The 21,098-nt window shown below is 38.2% G+C and overlaps 1 protein-coding gene across 1 annotated transcript in view; it reads right to left on the bottom strand.

Moving 5' to 3' along the window:
- Nucleotides 1–544: 544 nt before the first annotated feature.
- Nucleotides 545–21,098, bottom strand: part of PBRM1 (polybromo 1) — a 118,567-nt gene continuing 98,013 nt past the window's right edge. Inside the window, exons 24-32 of the mRNA XM_044676605.1 lie at nucleotides 18,585–18,768; nucleotides 16,915–17,125; nucleotides 15,945–16,146; nucleotides 12,515–12,679; nucleotides 11,165–11,221; nucleotides 8,679–8,834; nucleotides 4,865–4,935; nucleotides 4,511–4,727; nucleotides 545–3,061 (exon numbers count right to left, since the gene is read on the bottom strand). Coding sequence (XP_044532540.1) covers nucleotides 2,889–3,061; nucleotides 4,511–4,727; nucleotides 4,865–4,935; nucleotides 8,679–8,834; nucleotides 11,165–11,221; nucleotides 12,515–12,679; nucleotides 15,945–16,146; nucleotides 16,915–17,125; nucleotides 18,585–18,768 — 1,436 coding nt within the window. The 3' untranslated portion in view covers nucleotides 545–2,888. The remainder of the gene's footprint in view (nucleotides 3,062–4,510; nucleotides 4,728–4,864; nucleotides 4,936–8,678; nucleotides 8,835–11,164; nucleotides 11,222–12,514; nucleotides 12,680–15,944; nucleotides 16,147–16,914; nucleotides 17,126–18,584; nucleotides 18,769–21,098) is intronic.

Below are 21,098 nucleotides of genomic sequence, written 5' to 3'. Positions count from 1 at the left end.
GGTACATACATATCATGAGACTGGTTACCACTTTAAACCCTTTTGATACAGAGGTAAGGATAAACCAACCATGACTACTTAACCAGGTCTGAAAACGTTTAAGCTGAAAAGTCACCAACACCAATTTTGAGATTTTGCACAAAGTTTTTTTTCCTTTTGAAGGGGAAGGGGTGTGTGTGTGTGTGTGTGTGTGTGTGTGTGTGTGTGTGTGTGTGTGTGTGTGTGTGTGTGTGTGTGTGTGTGTAGGGAGGGAGGGAGAGAGAGATAGAGAGAGATAGATAGATAGATAGATAGATAGATAGAGAGAGAGAGAGAGAGAGATAGATAGATAGATAGAGAGAGAGAGAGAGAGAGAGAGAAATGCAATTAATGGCTTTCAACCAGTTGACTGAAAATACATACACTATTTTAATCTATATTCTTACTTTGCATATAAACCCAATTTTCTCCCATACATACTTGCACTTTAAAAATATTACAATGCTGTTTAGGCCAACATATTTTCCACAGCCATACAAACCAGAGGTTCTAAAAACCACAGGAAAAATGTGTGGTTATTTTATTATTTTTTTAATCACTTGAATTAGAAATTTTTTTTTTTTGGTTAGGTATGAAATTCTAGACTGCAGACCTCAAATCCTATCTCCTAAATTTTTACTGACATTCTCCACAGAAATACACAGAAAGACATGATTCTAAAATAAATACACAGTTAAAAACAAAACAAAACAAAACAGACTTGATTGGGCCCACTAAGTAGCCTCAATGGCACTGCTCTGCATGACCTTAAAGGAGACCCAGGGTTGATTTGGTTAGTTCTTACAGTGACACTGAAGCTGGTAAAGGGGTTGAAAAAGGAGTGCTTCCAGCTTCTAATGCCTTGGATAATAACAGCGACCATTCCACTTGCTGGAAAAAAAGGGAAAAAAAAGGGGAAAAAAAGTGTTTCTGAGAAGCTCCCCAAAGCAGTCTTAACTAGGCCTCAAAGAAAATAAAAGCAAAACAAAACTTAAAAAATAAATAAATAACTTAACTAAAATTAATTCCAGGCTCTTTGGTGCAATTTTGTTAATGTCTAGGAATAAAAGAATCCGATTTTAATATACAGTCCATGATGGTGGTTGGATGGCTCAGATAAACAAAGAACTAGGACATGTTCATTATCTGATTTAGTTCAATGTCTTAATCTTTGTGGTGAAAACAGCAAAAACTCTAGTTGCTGAGATGTATTCTAACAAAACAGCAACATAAATCTTTAAAAAAAGTGTTTGAAATTACTTCGAAATACTTGATGAAGATTTAGATCCAGTGGTTGACTACGGCAGTTAGGACGGCCTACTGTACTTAAGTATATATAGAGACAAAAAGAGTTTCTCTGCTCTACACTCATGATTTAAGAAGAATGGCATTTAGGCATTGGGGTAGTAATGCCTACTTTAAAAAAAAAAAAAAAAAGGAGTTCTTCTGGGGTTATGGTATGATAAAACCACTCTCAAAAACACAAACACCTCCTTCCCCCAAAGTAATGTGATGTAGTTTATAGCAGCATGTGAAAGCTTTGTCCAGCTGCCCGGGCAATTTCCTGGATAGATGCTCTAAAGGTAAGCTGCCACCTGAAGAAGGTTTACTATCAAGTTAGACAGGGAATAAAGTATCTCTAAACTAATGTGTAATGGGATCTGTGTGGCCTTTTCAGAAAGCATTTTCTTAAATAGTGATTTTTCCCCCAGCTCTAAATGCACTTATTACCCCCTGAAATTCAAAAATTTAAGCTAATATTAAAAATATTTCTGAAACAGAAAAGTTGCAGCTCTTAAGTTTTTGGCTGAAAATGTATAGCAAGTCCTAAATGGTAGAAAGTTACAACCTTGAAACTTGGAGAAAAAAATGCCACGCACAGGAATGAAAAATGGGAGGGGGAAAAAGGATTGAGAGTAATTGATTCTCATAATTTCATTTTCAGTGAAGATATCACTTTTACACACTGCTGTATTTTATTTTTAAAGCAAGGGTTATATGTTTTAAAAATCACCTCCATCTACCATAATACTCCAGTGTGAATGTAAATGCTTTTTAATATCTGAATTTGAAAACTTCACAAGATCTAACAGAGCATGTGGAGACAAACTACGAATTCTTTTTAAAGAGTTGAAAATATTTTACCCATTCACCTGTTCAGACTCCACAAGAGTATGCAGGTTCTTTATAAAGGTCAATTATAGCCCGACATTCAATGCAGCACAAGAAAATGTTCTTGCTGGACCGGACTGGTCAAGGGCAGAGGTGCAAACTTCAGAGGAGTGCCTGGCTCCCTGTTAGTGGCTACTGATCAGATGGAAGGCTCTACAAATCTGTTGAATCTCTAATATTTCTTCTTGAAAAAGCATTTCAATTCACCTGTAAGCAATGGTTTCTGCTGGAAGTGCCTTAAAACACGCAGGCACGTGAACAGACATACTCTTCTACAATGTAAACTAGGACTAACTTCACATTTCATTGTCATTTTAAACTAATTTGTAAACAGTTGTTTTTTTCATGGTTTTTTTTTTTTTGGTCTGTTTTTCTTTTATAAAAAAACCCCAATGGTATCAGATCCATGGCAACAAGTAAAAAGATAACTCCATGTCTACACATACAACCAAATATGAAACTGGCTTTCAAACAAAGGAAACATATGCAAAAAAATCTTTGTGTATTTGATAAAGTCAACTTAATATAACAAAAACAAATTGAAATATGCTTATTAAAAGTGTCCTTATATAAAAATGGTCTTGCAATGTACAATAAAATGCAATAAAAATTATTGTTTTGTTATCCCCCCAGTAACTAAAACAGCTATTGTTCCACAAAACTCTTTATGTTTGTATCAAAGAAAGTAATTTATGCAATTAAACATTTTCTATGTTGTATGCTTGGCGAATGTTAAGGGTATCTCGAAGCATCAAATCACGAAGGCGCCAGAGGGCATCTGCCATGGTCGTGTGGGCCCCTTTACTTTTCAGCCAGTGTGAAGGAAGACGGCTTTCTTGTTCTTTTGATAGATGAACATCTCGTCTTCGGGCTGAGAAGTAAAACAGAGTGATCACCTAACCCCAGTTTTCATTTTCTTAAGGTTCACCACATTTATTAAAGTAGGGAACAAAGTTTGTGAAGTTTAATTATAGAATATTTCCAAGCCCATTTTCCATATCATTTCAGTTAGTGTCTATTACAGAGAACTCATTAAAAACCCTCGCTGCACCACTTGGCAGCTAGCCATGTGCCCAAGGAGGAGTTAAGGTCTTTGGGTCTCGGGACCCCACCTGTAAAATGGGAAATGAGGATTCACATTTCTATAGTCTCCTGAAGTTGAAAATAACCCTTTTTCTCTCGTTCTGTAAAGGAGATATATCAAGTCCCTATTTTACCTATTTTGTTCAAATAATTAAACTGAAGCTTGGAGAGGGTTAGCTGACTTGCCCAAGCTCACATGCTTAGTAAATGATGGAGCTGGGAATTAAACTCCATTCTCATAACAAAGTCTAACATGCTTTCTACTTCAACCCACTCACCAACTATCAAAACCAATACCTTAGAGAGCTGTCATAAGTAAAACGTTTTGTAATCCTCTAAGTGCTATATAAATGAGTTCTTTTTTATTATTAATAATAAAAAGCAGTGTGTTTTAATGGAGTTATGCATTTTTTAACTGAAAAGATAACTAAAAGTCATTTTTTACTTCTGAAAAAACAAAAGGGCTTGAACGCCAAGTGAAGCTGATAATTGATCTTTTTTGAGCAGTTATCACTTTGGTCTTTCAAATTTATGGAATATTCCATTCTAGGAGAGTGTAAGCTCCTTGAAGGCATGTGCTGTTTTCTCATTTTGTCTTTGTACACCCAATACCAAGCAGAGTGTCTTGCAGTTTAAATAAATAAAAGCTTTAAATGCAACATATAAGGAAATGGGGGAAAGACATACTTAACTTTTTTCTAAAACCTGGCAAGAAAGGAAGGGTTAGCACATTTTCCTTGATTTAAGCTCTCACTTATAGATTATGTTAATGCTTATATATTATTGTCAGTGACTTCTTAAAATACATCGATATTGGTGAAATTGAAATATATTACTTTTAGAAGTTAATATGATTACTTTTAATGATCTAAATTCTAGCAAAATTAGTTTTTATGCCTATGTCAATAAACTCAGAATTTTCTGAAAACAGTAGTAATGTTTGATAAAAGAGTCAACACAAAACTGGCAGGAAAACAATTCCAGTGTGCTGTGTCAGTATGGAGCTCACAGCACTAAGTTTAAGGCCTGTGGCTAAGATGTTTTGGGATCTCTTTGTATTTTTCTAATAGGCTAATAGGGAGTGTTTAACCAATAGTCGTGTCAACAGTTGTCTCTAAGACTGTAACACCAATAAAAACCATTACCACACATGCTATGCAAATTGCTTCAAAAATGAAAATGCCTAATCCAAGCAGGCATTGATTAGTGTTGGCTGGTGCAGATACTCTCTTCTTACCTGCAAGGGTCTGGTCCCACTTGCTAATACTGTTTGATTCGGCGCTGAGCCCCTCAATGTATTTCAGGTAGGCCTCTGAGTGCAGAAGCCGTTGTGTCTTTGGTGGGGGAGAGACGAACATTGGTGTTGTCGGCTGCTGCATGACAGGCTGGCCTGCTGGATTCTGACCAGGATACGGAGGTGGTGCTTGCTGGCCCGGAGGCCCCAGGATTCCCATCTGAAATGGGATATGACCAAGGAATGAGGACGTTTGTTTTCACACAGAAAAAGGCTCAGTCCATAGGGCCCAAAGGCACACACACATTCAGAATGGCAGAACTTTGGACATCAAGAAGACCAAACTAAATGACTTACTTGTTGTCCATAAGGACTTCCTCCCGGTGCTGGAGGGCCTACAATGGGGGACACTCCTTGGCCCATCACACCTATATTTTAAAATGTAATTAACACAGTTAGAGGCTCAGGGGTTACAGTGATGGAAAAAAGCCCTTTTATAAGAAATGATGCCATTTATACCAGAGTCCCAAAGCCTTTTTGTATTTATGGCTGTGTTCACATTTCACTCAGTGTAGCTTTATAGCACTGTTTATTTTTGAGGGATGGGAACTGGAGCTGTCATTTCATCGATGAGGAACCTCCTCTCCTGGGAATATGTTTGCTGCAACTTAAAGTCTTTAGACTTGCCCCAAACACAGAGAGGTAAAGGGCCATGGCATATCCTCAGGTTATTTTTCTCTGGGGGCTTATGGTCTGAGCACACAATTACGTCTCAGGAGTCTTGCCTTTTGTTTGATCCCACAACCCTCAGATCTAGGGTTTATTATGTGCAGTAATGGGTGACACATTGGCATTAGGATTGAGGGTATGAAGTGCAAAAAGAGGAAGGAAATTAAATACAAATGTATTTATCCAAATAATTTATCCAAATCCAAAGTCAAATCATTGCAATTGTTATTGTTCAGTGGGGGCATCCCAGCATAAGATAGAAAATATACTGGAAGATGAAAACATTGGTTTCAATAATTATGATTATGTATAATCTTATTGCCTTCACTTAGTCACTACCATTGGTATGAAGCACAGTTTGTGGTCTACATTGAGGGTCCCCCCTCAACCTCTGAAATTTATGCTCTGGTTTAACTCATAAGACCTAATGATAATTGTTTCCCTCTAGACTTCAAAATTGTGACACAATATTGCTCTCTCACTGCTCTGTGCTGTCACAGGCATTGGACTAAAAGAATGTTTATTCTCTATGGCTGTGACTTAATATTCAAAATTACTAAGGGGCTGATGAAGGCAGACTTTTGGGCCGCTGTGGTATTTGTAATACCGATCTGTGAGAGTAATACAAAGTTTGAGTTTTTGGTGACTTGTCACCAGCAATCCCTAACTCATCCACTGGCTTTTCTGATTAAACAAAGACCCAGTTCTTTATAAAAAGCCAGAACTTTATTCTGTGAAAGTTGCCTCTGATTCTAGGGTACCTTGCTGCACAGATGGTGCTTGGTGAGATCTTACCTCCTTGGACAGCTCTATTCCAATTTACCCTGATTGTGTTTTCAAATAGAATTTGGGACTCTTTTTTGTTGTTTCAAGGTGAGAGAAAATAACTGAGCTGCTGGACTTGAGGCAATCAGTCATTCTACTAACTCTGATGCTCACAGGAATCTGCCAAAAATGCTGGCATGGACTAGGAGAATTCCTTTTGGATACTAGCACTGGCTGTGCCACAGATATGCTTTGCAGGAGAATGCAAACCCAATCTATTTTCTGCCCTTTTTTCTCCTTGTACCAGATATTCATGTTGCTGTTGCTAACATTCAAAATGGTAGCCAGACAGAACATGAATTATCTCCATAGCACTTTTAATTTTGTGCTTGTATGTCCTATATTAAACTTTTTTCCTCAACCAGTACATTAATTATACTAACACTCTCAGGAAAAGTCTTATTGGGCATAAGAAATATGACATTATTTTAAGTCTATATAACATATACTTAAAAAAATACCTAACAGGGGGCCCTGGGGAGAGGAAGAGATAGAGGAGGCTTGACCACTCATCACAAAGTTGGCTGCTTATTTAAGGTGCTGGTATTTTTGGTAGTTTCTATTAGAATGTGCTAAGAATCTGGATAATAACAGTAATTAACTACTAAATCAATGAGGCAGCTAAAAGGTGTGATTAAAAGTAATGGCATCAATTCTTCAAGCCACATGGGAAAAGCGGTCTCATAACTTCATATTATTGGCACACCTTATACAGAAGATGTCTCCCTTCCTCTCTAAGAGCATTTCTCTAATTTTCAGGACCTTACTGACTTTTTAAAAAAAAAACTCCCAGCCCTTTAAATATATCCAACATCTTTTTAAAGAAAGTAGAAAGAAAGGAAGAAAGAAAGAAGGAAAGAAGTCTCCCCCGCCCCATGAGCATTGAATAGTTCTTGGGGGTTCTGACCTGTCTATAGATTTCAAATTGTAAAAAGGCCCTAGAAGTCACTACACCTGCTTCACATATTTCACAAGTGCTTAAGGGTATCTCTGTAGAACTATTTGGAGGTCAGTAGTTCTTTCTGAAGGTCCCCTTTTGAAGGTATCTCATTTAACTTTCCTGAAGCTTCATAGAAGCCTAATTTAAAGAAAAAGAAAGAGAGTGAGAGAAAGAGAGAGAGAGAGAGAGAGAGAGAGAGAGAGAGAGAGAATACCTTACAGATAGCAGGCCTTTAATAAAGTTTTGCTGAATGAAAAGATCAGATTAACTGAGTTTATAGCTTATAACTACATAAATTGGACTATCTAGATAGGGTCATAAACTTGAGCTGGAAGGGGTCTCAGAAGCTCCCTTATCTTAATTTATTTTATTTTAGTTCTTTTAATTTGAATATTTTATTTTTTTAGAAAAATTTTCCATGGTTACATGATTCTTGTTTTTACTTTCCCCTTCACCCCCCTATCTTATTTATTTTAAACCCATAACTTCTGTCTTACAATTGATATTAAATCTCAGTTCCAAGGTAGAAGAGCTTACAGTAAGGACTAGGCAATTGGGGTCAAGTGACTTGCTTGGGGTCACATAGCTAGGAAGTATGTGAAGCCAGATGTGAATTTAGGAACTCCTATCTCCAGGCTTAGCTCTATCCACTGAGACACCTAGCTGCACTATCTCCTCCCATCTTATGAGGAAATTATGGCCTGGACAGTTAAGTGATATATCCAAGGTCACCCAAGTGGGTTTGAAAACTGGTCCTCTGACACAAGAGTTAATGCCTTTACTATTTGTGCCCAGTTATCTTGGGATTCATTAAAGGTCATAATTCCCCAAGAGACAAAGCAACCAGATAGCCAATCCTCCTGGTCAGAAAGCAATTTATGTACTTTTCCTGCCATTTAATTCTTCAAAAACATGTCCTTTAATTTTCTAGGAATTCTCATATAAAGGGTCAAGCTGAACAAAATCATTATGGAATCATGTTGCTACCTAAAATGTTTACTGAGTAGGTCAGTACACATGCCAGGGTTTTTAGTTTGCTGGAATCAACTGAGATAAATCTAGCTGAGACTTATGACCTCCCTTCTCTCCATCCTTCAGCTACTATTCTTTCAATCCACTATAAAAAGCAAATTAGAATTTCCGAGGCATTGCTATTTTCTGATGTTTTTCCCAATTTCCTTTGACAACTGTTCCTTCACAATCTATTAAGAAGGAGCTGAAGAAATGGGAGAGGGAACCTGTGGCCTTCTTCTGCAGTAACCGAGAATAGCTCCTGTGAGATAAGAACTGCATCAGTGAAGAATTTCCATCAGAAAGCACCAAGTCCTTTCACAGAAATAAGGTTCTAAAGAATTCTGGATATCGGACAGTCTTTCTTAAGTCATATTTTCAGCCTCTGGAGGGATCAAGTCAGCAGACCAAGTTTTAGATTGTTTCTCCACTCTGCCTGGCCTTGGACTGTGCGGTTCCTTTTAGATCAGATCTCTCTAGGATGAGGGACATGCTCAGTGTCTGTAGCTACCAAACCCTGGTCCTCCTGAGGGTTATTACTAGCATCTTCCTCAATGGTGTATGAAGAAAAAGGGGCAGGCATTTTATTCCCCCAAATACCTGGCTGCAGGAGGAAGATGAAAAAATGAAGATGAGAAAATGAGTGAATGAGGATGATGTTCTTACCCGGTGGTGGGATGCCTGGGATGCCTGGCATACCTGGCGGAAGGTGGTGGGGTGGGGGCACCCCAGGGTGAAGTGGCTGCATGCTGCCCATGCTAACAATGCCATCAACTGGCCCCTGCAAAGGTGGCAGGACTGGCGGATAGCCACCTATCATGCCTTAAAGGACACAACAAATTTCAAACATGCATCAATAACATGCAACATGATCTAAATAATTAAAAACACCCCTCCCCACCAAAAAAACCACGTGCACTACTAATGAAAAGCACCTTTAGTACTGCATGATACAACAGCAATTAGTATCTTGCAATAATGAACAAAATAAAAAGTTATAAATATGAAATATACTTTTCTGGATGAATTAGTACTTAGTATATTATTATCATTTGTTGCTGTATGTTCATCCTGGGTGAAACACACTATATATTCTTAGTTAAATATTAATAAAAATTAATATTACCAGCCATACCAAGATCATTACTACTGCAAGCTGTTCCTACATAGCAATCAGTTTTGCCAACTGCAATCTCGATTAAACAGCACCATACAGACTCGACTTAGCTCTGCCCGTGGCTCTGCCCACAGTGCTATCATGCATAAAAATGAGGGCCCAACTATGCGATGATGAAGTGCCCTATATCATGGAGCATGATTTGAGGCCTACAATGAGGGTCCTGCCCCAGGAAGAGGTAAAGGTTGACACTCACGCCTGAAATTTGTGCTCTGGCCTATTGCATAAGGCTTAATGATAATTGTTTTCCCTTAGGCTTCAGATGATGACAAATAAAAGAAAACCCCAGATTTAAGCCTTAGGTAGCTGATTGTTCAATAATGAAAGCTCTGAGAAGTGGCTGGTGTTTGAGGACTCAGATGAATGGGTGAAAAGTTCCAAAAAGTAGAAATGATTCTTAAAGGGCCCATTCCAAGATTATACATGAACTCACATTATTTCAACATTAAAGTGGAGCATTTTAAATGAGGGAAAGGGCCTCTGGGCACATAGGATTCCATTCCTTTAGTCACAACACTCATATCTGGGTATTTTCTGTTGGCTAGGGAAGAATGTTAGCGAACAAAATATGAAAGTATCTGGCAAACAACAAGGACGAAGAGAAGAAAATGTTCTCAAAATGGCAAGGACTCACTTTTAGGAAAGTCTTTAAGGAGACACTAAAAATTAAAAAAACAAAACAAAAAACAACCCAACTTTTTTTTTTCCCAGGTTGCCCAATTTTCTCTTTTCTAGAGTGATTAACAGGATGATAATATTAATGGCCTCCAGAGCATTCCCCACACAATACCCTTAATTCCCCCAAATAACGTCACCTACATGACATATCCTCTTCTGCAAAAGCGAGGATTGGGGGATCCTGTAGCTAAGGAACACTATTGCTATAGATTTCTAAATGCTCCTGGAAAGAATGGGTAGGGAAATTCAAGCTTTTTTGAGTATAGTCAACTCGGACAAATTCTTAATAAATGAATGATAAATTTAAAGCCTTTCTTTTATGGCTATTAAAAAACTCAAAAAGCTTACCAAGTACCAAGGTAATTCAGAGCTTACAATTCACTTTGGCTAGCTTCATGGGCTGGCCAAGAAATCTTGAATTAGTTGAAATCAACTTAAATCAATGTAAAGAAACTAATTTAAATAGCAATATTTCTGAATTTTATAAAGAACTTGAGTCTGAGTTGTATAATTTCAAAAATCCAGAGGCAGGGGGCAGCTAGGTGGCTCAGTGAATTGAGAGCCAGACACTTCCTAGCTATGTGACCCTTGGCTAGTCACTTAACCTCCATTGCCTAGTCCTTACTGTTTTTCTGCCTTGTAACCAATACACAGTATTGATTCTAAGAGGGAAGGTGAGAGGTTAAAAAAAAAAAATCCAAAGGCAGAGAAATAAGAGATTCCTTAGGAGTACAAAGAATCGGGGTAACATAACCCTATGGTACTACCAGATGTTGCTTCTTGGACTAAGAAGGTACCGCTATAAAGAGTGTTGTAAGGCTTTGCTTTCAATTACAAAAGCCCACCTGAATGCAAACTTCATGGGCTATTACTAAAGAACCATTTACAATTTAACTGAACTATATACATGAAGCATTTTCATTAAACTGTACTTTTGCATTTACTATCCCAGTCACATTTGTTCAAATGAGCTTTGGTGTTTGTAAGCAAAGCTAGTCCCAGGCAACAACAAATCCAAGATGGCAGTAGGCTGTTATTGCCATTTGTAAGTCCATGAAAAAACATCCTTTTAACAGCATGAAGGACCAGTGGCAAATGACACCTTCTTTTCCCAGTGGATTAAAGGTTGGCTATGTTAGAAATCACATCTGATCTGATTCCTCTGCACTCCTGGGGCCAGTGAGCTCAGGAAGCACACTCTTGTTAATGGGACCAGGGTGTTTTCTGGTAGGGTACATGTCTCTGACCAGTGTATGGCTATTTTCCCAGTTTATAAAAGTCTATATGACTAAGGTACCTTTGGACTTGACGTTGTTATTCCCCAACAGGGAGCTAAAATGCTGCAGCTGCTGTTCTTTAAAAAAAAAAAAATTCACATTTTTTAAAAAGTTGTTTGTATTTCTTTCGTGAATGTGTCCTTAGGCATGTTAGCCAAGGGCACAATGCTAAAATTTTAATGCATAAAATAAAGGCAATTTTGATGTTAATGAGGGAATGATTTCTAGAAACCTCAGAACCTTATTAACCAAAATGGGCCATGGAATAGAGCAAGCAACTATGCGACTTGTTAGCTTTACATCAGCTATGATAAATGCAATCGATTCAAATGCCATGATTCAAATGTGCTTTGGTGAGTCCAATTACTGACTTAAGCGACAGTGTTTGAGAATTTTGCCATCACAGAGATAAAAGCACCAATGGAAAAATGTTATCCTGAACTCATCATTCCATTAAAAAAATGAAAACAGCAACATCAACAAAAAAGGAGCTGAGACTATGTTGATCATCACTGTCTTAGAATCACCCCCAAAGGGGTAAACCTGCTTGCTTGACAGTGGAAACGTGGAAAAGTTGAAAAATGTACCTCATATAATCTCAGAAAGCCCGCTTCTAGAGAAGTTGTTATGGACCTCTGAAGTTAGAACATGCTAAACAATAATAAATGAATTGACAGCCAAATTTGCTATGGCTATAAGAACCAGAGACAACACACACAAGCAACCACATTCACAATTTAAAAAAAAAATGTGACCGGGATACTAACAGAAAATGCAGTTTAATGCAATAAAATCGGAAAGCATTACAGAGTGGGCATGATGAACTGAATAAGGACTATAGAACCAGGTTCAATTTAGCAGTCATGCACATAATTGATCAGGAAAAGATTTGGAATCAAAGTCCCAAATCCTTTAAATGATCGATGTTATAAGGATGGCTGCAGTAAAACAAGACCAACTGAATACTAGCATGAAACGGAATGAACCACACTATTTTGAGTCCAATCTGGCAGATTTCTCTGAAAGTTTTTTTAGGACAGTGCTCAAGGTCTAGTTACCTTTTTGCTACAGCAAGAGTAATCTGGGGTGGAGAGTATTACTAGACCATCCCCACAGCCAAGGCAGAATTGTTCCCTAGGAATTCTCCAGTGTTGGGCCCAGTTCCGATGTTTATGGGGAGGGTATTTCCTGTGTGGGAGAGGGCAATAGAGGAAGACATGGATGATCTCAAACTTTGAAAAGTAGACTGGTCATGAGAAAAGGCTGGAGGAGGCTAAGGTTCATTTGGAACTGGAGAAAAAAAAATGTGATCCATTATGAAGGAAGTTCTTAAAGTGGAAAAAAAAAATGGTCTTAGCTCCTGCTTTTACCTGCAACAGGTGTCAACTGCTGATTGAGCATCGCCATTGGTGTTGGTGGCGGCACCACCCCCATGAGCGCCCCCGCGGGGGGGCCCGCCCGGGGAGAAGCACTCGGCTGCGGCTGCTGCGCTGCGCGCTCTCTCTCCTGCTGCTCGGCAACTTTAGCTGCCCGCTCTGCAAAGGCATTTTAGATTTTCAATTCTGCTTTTAACCCAGGAGTTCACCACACCATCCATTTCATTCAACAGGGCTAGCAAAACACAGCGACAGTTTCGTCTAAGTAAAGGTACAGAGAAGAGGCCCGTGCTCAACCCAGGGTACGGCTGATGTTGCTGGGCAGGTGACCTAGTGGGCATCCCCAGCTTTCCTAGCCCGTCGTGAGAACTTGTCTGCAAAGATTTCAAGAATGTTAAGACGGCAACACACATTCAGAAAGCACAGGTTTTAAACATGTCACCAGCATAACCAATGTAGTTATTAATTAATGTTGATGAGGCACCCTGACAATGAAAGCGCTAATTGTCATTACTCTATTATTAATGGCATCACGGATTGTTTAAATTTCAACAAGAAGCAATTCCATGGCCCATTAGAATTTTTGGCACAATCCATACTTGGGATTTTCATGATTCCTTGTTCCCAGTCTTACTGAGACCTGGGCTCATTCGTGTCCCAGGGGATAGCAGCTGAAGAAAATTAACTCTGTAAGGGAAGAGTAGCTCACTGCCCATTTCATAAACTTTCAGGTAAAGCTGATGACTAAATCATATATTCTGATGAAGCAAAGAGGTTTGTGTTAATAAACTCCAGGGGAAAGAAATGGTTCCTTGAATACTTTTCTGCAATGGTGAGATTTTACCAAAAATAATCAGGTTTCTCGAGGCCAAACTGTTTAACATTAAGATTAAATCCCCCCACGTAGCTGCTCTTTTAATGAGCAAATTCTAGAAACCAGTGCTGTGTGCAACACCTAACGTACAGGAAAGGCAACCTCCTCATCCCAGTTCTCTGAGGTCGGAAATTCTCTTCAAGGCAATCATATTCTTTTAAGCTAATTTTTCTGCCTCTCCAGTTCCTGATCCCAACAGCTGTTTTTTTCACATGGGCTCACCTGCAACTGATAGGCTTGACACAAAGGAGTCACTCTCCATTTGCTGACTATGACTGGCTGGAGACCATTTAATATTTTCAATTCACAAAACTTCATTAGTTCTGGGTTTACAGTGCCTTTTAACATGAATGGATTGTTTTCTCCTTTTTTCACATGGGTAAAGAGAGACATTTGGTGACTCCCAAGGACACAAAACCAACAGTACCCAAGGAGAGGAAACCATAAAGTCCCGAATCCTAATATTACATTCCAACCACCACATACTGAACTTCCAACATGGCAACTCAAAAGAATAAAATTCATCTCTATGTCACACATGCTTAAGGAAAATAATGAAGTGAAAACTCCAATACTTCTTTAGGTTTAAGAGAGTCAAAGATGTAAAAGTCAAAGTTTCTTTGCTTACTGCTAGGGTGGCTACTTAACGTTTTTTTCTCCTTTAAAAAAAATTCTTACTTTCTGTCTTTAGTAACAACTTTAGGACAGAAACACATGGGCTAGACAATTGGAGATAAGTGACTTGCCCAGGGTCACACAACTAGGAAGTGTCTGTGGCCACATTTGAACTTGAGTCCTCCTGACTCCAGGCCTAGTATTTTATCCATTGTGCTACCTAGCTGCTTCTTAAGGTTTTTCTAGTTTAAAAGGCTAGTGGTTTTCTGAAAGGTGTTCTGAACAATAAATTACAAGAGATGGAACATCTGAAATCTAGTTATGTTTGGGGCAGTTTGAAGACTGAATACTAAGAACAAGATCGAATTCTGACACTTTTCATTTTATAATCCATTCAGTTAACAAGAGAAAAAATAGAAATTCAGGTTCAGATATGGATTAAGCTTTTAACTAAATACACCAGCAGGCTCTTCTTAGGTGGAAAAAAATTACTGCTCCTAACTTACCCTGGCTGAACACCAATGTAGGTCCACTTCTATTTGAATTCAGTAGGTTAGAATCCAAAAGAATTTGGATTTTTTCTGGCTGAAGCAGCAACTCAAGATAACACTCTGAAATTCTGAATAATTTCAGACTTCCTTTCTGGAACTTGAGTTCCTGAGATCTTTTATTTCCTTCTCTTGTTACCTTACTAGGCACTATTATCTTCAGAAACTTGTTTCTCTCTCTCTCTCTCTCTCACTCATATCCTGAATAATGTTGCTTCTCTTCTCACAGTAAAATCCTTGTTTTCTAATCCTATCCAACTCCTGGTAGTACATTATGGTCTTAAATTCACCTAGTCCTGTAGGTTTCCAGATTCCTGTTATAATTTACTTGAAGCAGATTGGCCCAAACCGGAAGGTACAATATAGGGTATTCTTATGGAGTCTTCTAAAGAAAGAATTTTTGACTAAAGCAACTGAATAAAAGGGCAGCTTTTAACAATGCCATTTTTTGGGTATCTCTTATAAAATAAACACAGTACTGCCTTGACTCAGCTTAGCTGGACTACTCTCTCCCTACAAAGGGGGAGCTTGTTTTAATTCCATATAATGAACTAATACTCAAGATTCTTGGTGGCAAAAATAGAGCAATGGGCCAAAGTCTGTCCAACTAGCTGGTTTCACTTTCTACTACTTATCTCTTCTAAAACAAAACAAAAGATGCATCCCATAAGTATTTGCTTCTCAGTTGAGCCACCATATCCTTGAAAGGTGATTCACTGTCTCCACCAAAAGCAATTTCCAAGTGGAATAAAAGAAAAATAAAGACAAGTGAACCTCATTATAGAAACACTATAATTTTTAACAAGAAAATGTATACATTCAGAAAGAACATACGCTAAAAGCTAAGAGATTACCCATTTAGGCACTGGTATCTGCCTAAAAGATTCAATACTCTCAGTCTATAGTCAAACAGAGGTATCAAGACCCTGGAATATATTTTGTATTAACAACAACAAAAATCACACCATGCTTCAGGTGGTCTCCTTAGGTAGGTTTCACTATATATTAAAAGGCTATACCTGACATTCTTTAGGATACACAGCCATTGCACCCTCCCCCATTTTCCCTAGGAGAAGGCAGCTGTTCCAGGGTACAAAGAAAGGAGGGAAATGTATCTTTTTAGGGTTTCCCTACCCAGATAACTTTGGTTTAGGCAACTGGGAGGAGAAATCAACAGCTCTAGGTTAGGTAAAAGGGCTGTGCTGTCATCAGATAGGACAATGCTGGACTCTACCTTGTTGAATTATGTACTTATCACTTGAGATAAACCTCAAATATAAACATTTCATATTCTTCAGTAACATACAATGACCGAAGGATAACAATATGGGTAAGTGGTTTTAGAAAAAGTGTGATCAGATGAGAAGTTTGACTGAAGTCTCTTTACCTTCATATTCTGCTTTCTTGGTGGTCTCTAAGTTTCTCCACTCTGTTCCTACAAGCCTACTGAGCTCTCCAAAGGAGTAGTCTGGATGCTGGGCCTTAATCACAGCTCTCATCTCACTGCTAAAGAGGATGTAGCCACTCATGTTGATCTTCCTTTTGGAGCCTTCCTTCTTAGAGCTGCCCTTAGCAGACTTAGGAGTAGACTGCAAGATAGAAAACCCTGAATTGTCTACAGTGCAAATGGAGTTTATTAACTGCCTAAAGTTTCTGGATTCCAGAAAAACATGGTTTAAGAGTTACTGTTGTGGATTGATGTTACAGAGATGTCAGGTTTCAAGCTGACCATTTTCTTAGTAGGGAGGAAAAGCACCCAAGCATAAATAGTACTTGGTACTTGTTGTAGTATGTAAGAAATAAATTAATATTCCATTGGACTCAAGCATTACAACCTGTAATAGTGACCTCATAATTGGGGCTCGAGAAAATTCTGAATAGAAAGACATCATCAATAATCATCTCAAAACACACCAAGATGAGTTTTCCAAGTATGATTAGGCTAATGAGGTACAGATAATAGTAACTGGGTGGCCAGTCTTATGGAAAGCCAGAAAATAACAGAAATATCATTTCTTATTTTTCTTAAAGAAAAAGTAGGGTAGATACTTCTATAATTTGAATAACTAGTGTATTTGTATTTTTAAAAAATCATCTGTTTCAAGGTTTAAAATAATAAGTAAATTAAATTTTTTAGTTCATCTTTGGGTAGCTTACAATATGGAAGTCCATAGAGCCTGCCCCATACCAGAGAACTAGAGATGAAATTCTATACATATATGGAGTTTGTTCTCTCTGTAAAGTGACTTCTGGCCCCACTTTTTCTTCCTCTGTCCCCTCTACCCAAGGAAGGGCTTTCTTTCACAATTAGAAAAACAAAGCAGTCCTATTTCTTCTGCTTGGTGTGTTCTCTTCACCTGAGGGGGAGTGTAGGGCATAATGTCCAGATCACTGGCCAGTGGAGTCTGAAGCTGTGGCAAAGACGGGGCTTCGATGACTTCACCCTCTTCTTCTCCCATTTCTTCAATATCATCATCTCCACCTTCCAACTCAGCAAATTTTGCTTCTAGCAACTGAATCTTCTTCTCCAATAATGGTGAGGGCTCCTTCTGTGGAACTATCGGTTTTCTGAAAGAGAAATTTCAGATAATGGCAGAGAATGGTGCACAACAGTCTACTATCTAATTTTTTGCTCTAGACACTTTTTTAGAAAAAAAGAGGTATACTTAAGTCAGAAGGCTGCATTGTAGAAGAAATCTTATTCCAGAGATTAGTTTAGATAGGCATTTACAAAGCTACACTGTCATGTATCATATAAAATATTTATTTTTAAAGCATTCTATTAGGTATCTCAAAGTTTTGGGGTGCCAAATAAAACTTTATTCTCATAATAATGATGACATGGACAGATTTTTTTTTTTACTGCCTACCTTAATATAGTCCCATCTTTTTCAAATTTTCATATTGGGCTATCCTTCCTATAGAAAACTTGGGTCTTGATTACTCAAAACAAAGAGAATAATCTTTAAAAATCTATGTGGAACTTTTACAACTTCCTAATCATCAAGACACCAGACATTCTAGGCCCAAGTTCTTTATTTCTACTCTATACCCCCCCATAGCAAATGATGACCAAAAAAAAAAAAAATGCTAAGGCAACTTCAACATATTAAAGAGATAGGTGATTATCAGGACTTGGAAGTGATTGTTCTCTCTTTATTCTAGTCTGGGTCAGGCCACATCTAGAAAATATGTTCAGTTCTCCTGAGTGCCCTATTTTAGGGAAGGGCATTAATAAATTGGAGGGTGTCAAAAAAATACCACCAAGAAGGTGAGGAGACTAGAGATTAAGCCACATGAGGACTGGCTGGAAAAACTCTGAAGATGTTTAGTCTGACAAAAGAACAGAGGGACATGCTAACTGTTTTCAGGGATCAGATGGGTTGTGATGAGGAAGGACTAGACTTTTTATATTTGACCCCAGCAGGCAGAAATGGGAACAATGAGTGAGTGGAAGTATGAAAGAAGCAACTAAGGAAGCTCCTCCTGACAATCTAAAGTCCCTTAGCAACGAGCAAATTAAATAAAGGAGAGGTAAATACTTGTTAGTAGGTTGTATGTATGCTGAACTCCAAAGACAGCCTTGGAAGTCCCTTCTGTGATTGGGAACTAAACCGAAGCAGGCTGCTCTCTTCATATAAGTTCTTTTATTTAACCTATTTAATTAATACTTTTAATTCACTTTTAAATGTATACTATTGTAATTTTATAAAACTGAGACTCATTCAAAAACTACTCTGGATTATACAATTTTGATGTTACTCTACTGTTAAAAGCCAAAGAAAAGGTCTTGTTTCCTTTAAAATGTTTTGTATTGGGGGCAGCTGGGTAGCTCAGTGGATTGAGAGCCAGGCCCAGAAACAGGAGGTCCTGGGTTCGAATCTGGACTCAGATACTTCCTAGCTATGTGACCCTGGGCAAGTCACTTAACCCCCATTGCCTAGTTCTTATTACTCTTCTGTCTTAGAATCAATGTTGATTCTAAGATTAAAAAGGTAAGGGTTTAAAAAAATGTTTTGCATTTTACCTGAAATAGTAGATTTCATCATCTACCACTTTTGCAGAGAGTGAAAACCTCTTCAATCCTTTGAATTTCTTCATTTGTTTGTCACTCTCATTATAGCGACTCTCACAAAGCAGAACATCATTTTCTGGTATTTCAGTTGGCCTGCAGGACAGGAAATCTTTGAATGACAACACAGCACACTTTCCTAAAAAAAAAAAAAAAAAAAAAAAAAAAGTAGGTTAAATTAAGCATATCCTATAGTCACATGAGAATATTGCTATCTAAAAAACCTAAGCACTAATATGCAAGCATAAATAATTCTGGAAGCTTTGCAAAACTAGAGGGTCTACTTCTATAAAACATCTTTGTTCCAAGGCAGGAAGGGGGAGTTTTTATGGCCATGTTATATAAACAAGTGAAAACTGAGGCCAAGAAAGGCTGAGAATGTTTCTTAGGGCCCACACCATGAGAATCAATGACAGACTCAAGTCTAGAACTCCAGTTTCTGCATCTTCAGCTCAGGGCTCTTTTGTTAACACCATCAAGGAGGAAGGGAAAACAAAATGTACAGGTAGAGAGGCAGCAATTACTGATAATGACTTTTCAGGAAGGCATCAGACTCTTTGTCATCATTCTGAGGCTTATTGGTAGCAATGGAGAAAAATAGGAGGACCCTTAGGTACTCTTTGTACCTATGTCTTTAAATGGCTTACAGCCCAGCCTATCATCCAGGCATATGGAAACACTCTAGCTCTTGCAGGCCCCTTCTCTTCAAAGAAGTTCCTAACTGGCCCTTACACTGTGGCTGCAAAACTAGACGTGACAAGATGGGGAACAAGCAATCTAGGCAAGAACTCTGTGGGACACGCAGTGTAGCCGGGGGCAGGGGCAGGGAGAGGCCTGGGAGTTTGGTGACTCCTGTGAATGCTTTCTGAACATCTGAGTTGATGTCCTCTGGGTTGCAGGGATCCTTAGGGAGGTCTCATGTGAGAAAGCTAGATAAGGAGTTTAGGCAATGAAGAGTGTGTCACAAGATCAGCTGTAGCAGCTGGGTTCTTGACACTACTGGACTACCGTTCTATTCTTTCCAGTGTGCCTGTCTTGGTTTGTAGGCCCGGCATCTTGCCACCAGATTGATTTGAACATACAACTGGCAAGTTTCAGAAAGCTTTAATAAGTCTGAAGTCATCAAAATGCTCATTTTGTGAAAAGCTTTTAAAAATGATAATTCAGACAAAAGAAAAAGTTATAAACAGGTGAGGAAGTTGGCTAGCAGCTATTCAAAGTATTTTGGGACTTCATACTCGAGCAGTTCCATTCACAGGAGAGGTCCTTCATTTTTCTCAAAAATCAGCCAAGTGGTTGAAATGGAAGAAGTTCTACTCTATTGCTGGAGGGCTGTATTTTAAAAGGAGAGCTCCCTCTTTGCATTCTTCTCCAGGACTAAGGATATGTGTGTCATGCTGGCTGTTCTATACAATCCTTGCACATAACTAGAACTGAAAAAAAAAAGATGTAAAAGACCAAGAAAAAAAGATATTTCTACTGGGGAAAATGAAGCATATCATCTTAGGAAAGGCTCTGGGGTACTGTCCCTCTGCAAAATATATATTTTTTTTCATTTGGGATCACAGAAACAATTTATACTGAATGACTAACTCTACTTAAAAGAACAATTAGATGGCATCTCTTGTAAAGTTAAAATTCCCAATAGTTTCTCCCTATAGAAAAAAGAGTATTTCTGAAAAACTAACTATAAGAAGAAGAAATGAGTTTTAGCAACAAGAAAAGTTTTGACTCTATGCTTTAAGGTGGAAATAAATCTCAGAAAAGCTGAGTTTTCCTTTTAGGGCTCTGGAAGTCACAGACATTCCAACTTTGTCACCATATGAGAGTACTGGGCTTATTCTCAATTCTACAGCATCTGTATTTGCTCCTTTCAGAATACTAAGACTGGGTTTGCATTTAATAATAGGCTCCGTTTTGGAATAAAATTGCATTTGCTGGTAAAGTAAGGTGGTAGAGGCACATTTTCCACTGCAAAAATCAAAGGTATTCCTTTACTGGTTTCTGATCATTATATGCCTATCCACAAAAGATAGGGCTTAGTGTTGAACAATTTAATCCTTCTGAAGAGTGGACAGAACACTGGACCTGGCACTAGGAAGATCTCAGATCAAATTTAGCCTCAGATACATATAGGCTGTGTGACCCTGGGCAAGTCACTGAATCTGTCTTTGCTTCAGTTTTATCAAATGTAAAATGAGGATAACCATATCTGTCTTGAAGGGCTGCTGTAAAGATTAAACGAGAATATTTGTAAAGCTCTTAATACTATGTCTGGCACATAGTAGGTACTTAATAAATGCTTATTCTCTTCCCCTTTTTACCAGCCTCTGTTATAATGCATTTCCTTTAGAATAGAAAAAATGGCTTGCTTAAAGTTATGGGGAAAAAATGTAAAATCTTTAATTAAAAACAAACCTGTATTCCCTTTTCCATTTTAAAGTTAGATATGATCAAATTTAAAACACA

This window comes from Gracilinanus agilis, chromosome 1 (genome assembly GCF_016433145.1).
Source record: "Gracilinanus agilis isolate LMUSP501 chromosome 1, AgileGrace, whole genome shotgun sequence".
NCBI lineage: Eukaryota > Metazoa > Chordata > Mammalia > Didelphimorphia > Didelphidae > Gracilinanus > Gracilinanus agilis.
Note: the sequence above shows the minus strand (reverse complement) of the source record. Positions and strands in the feature narration are given on the sequence as shown.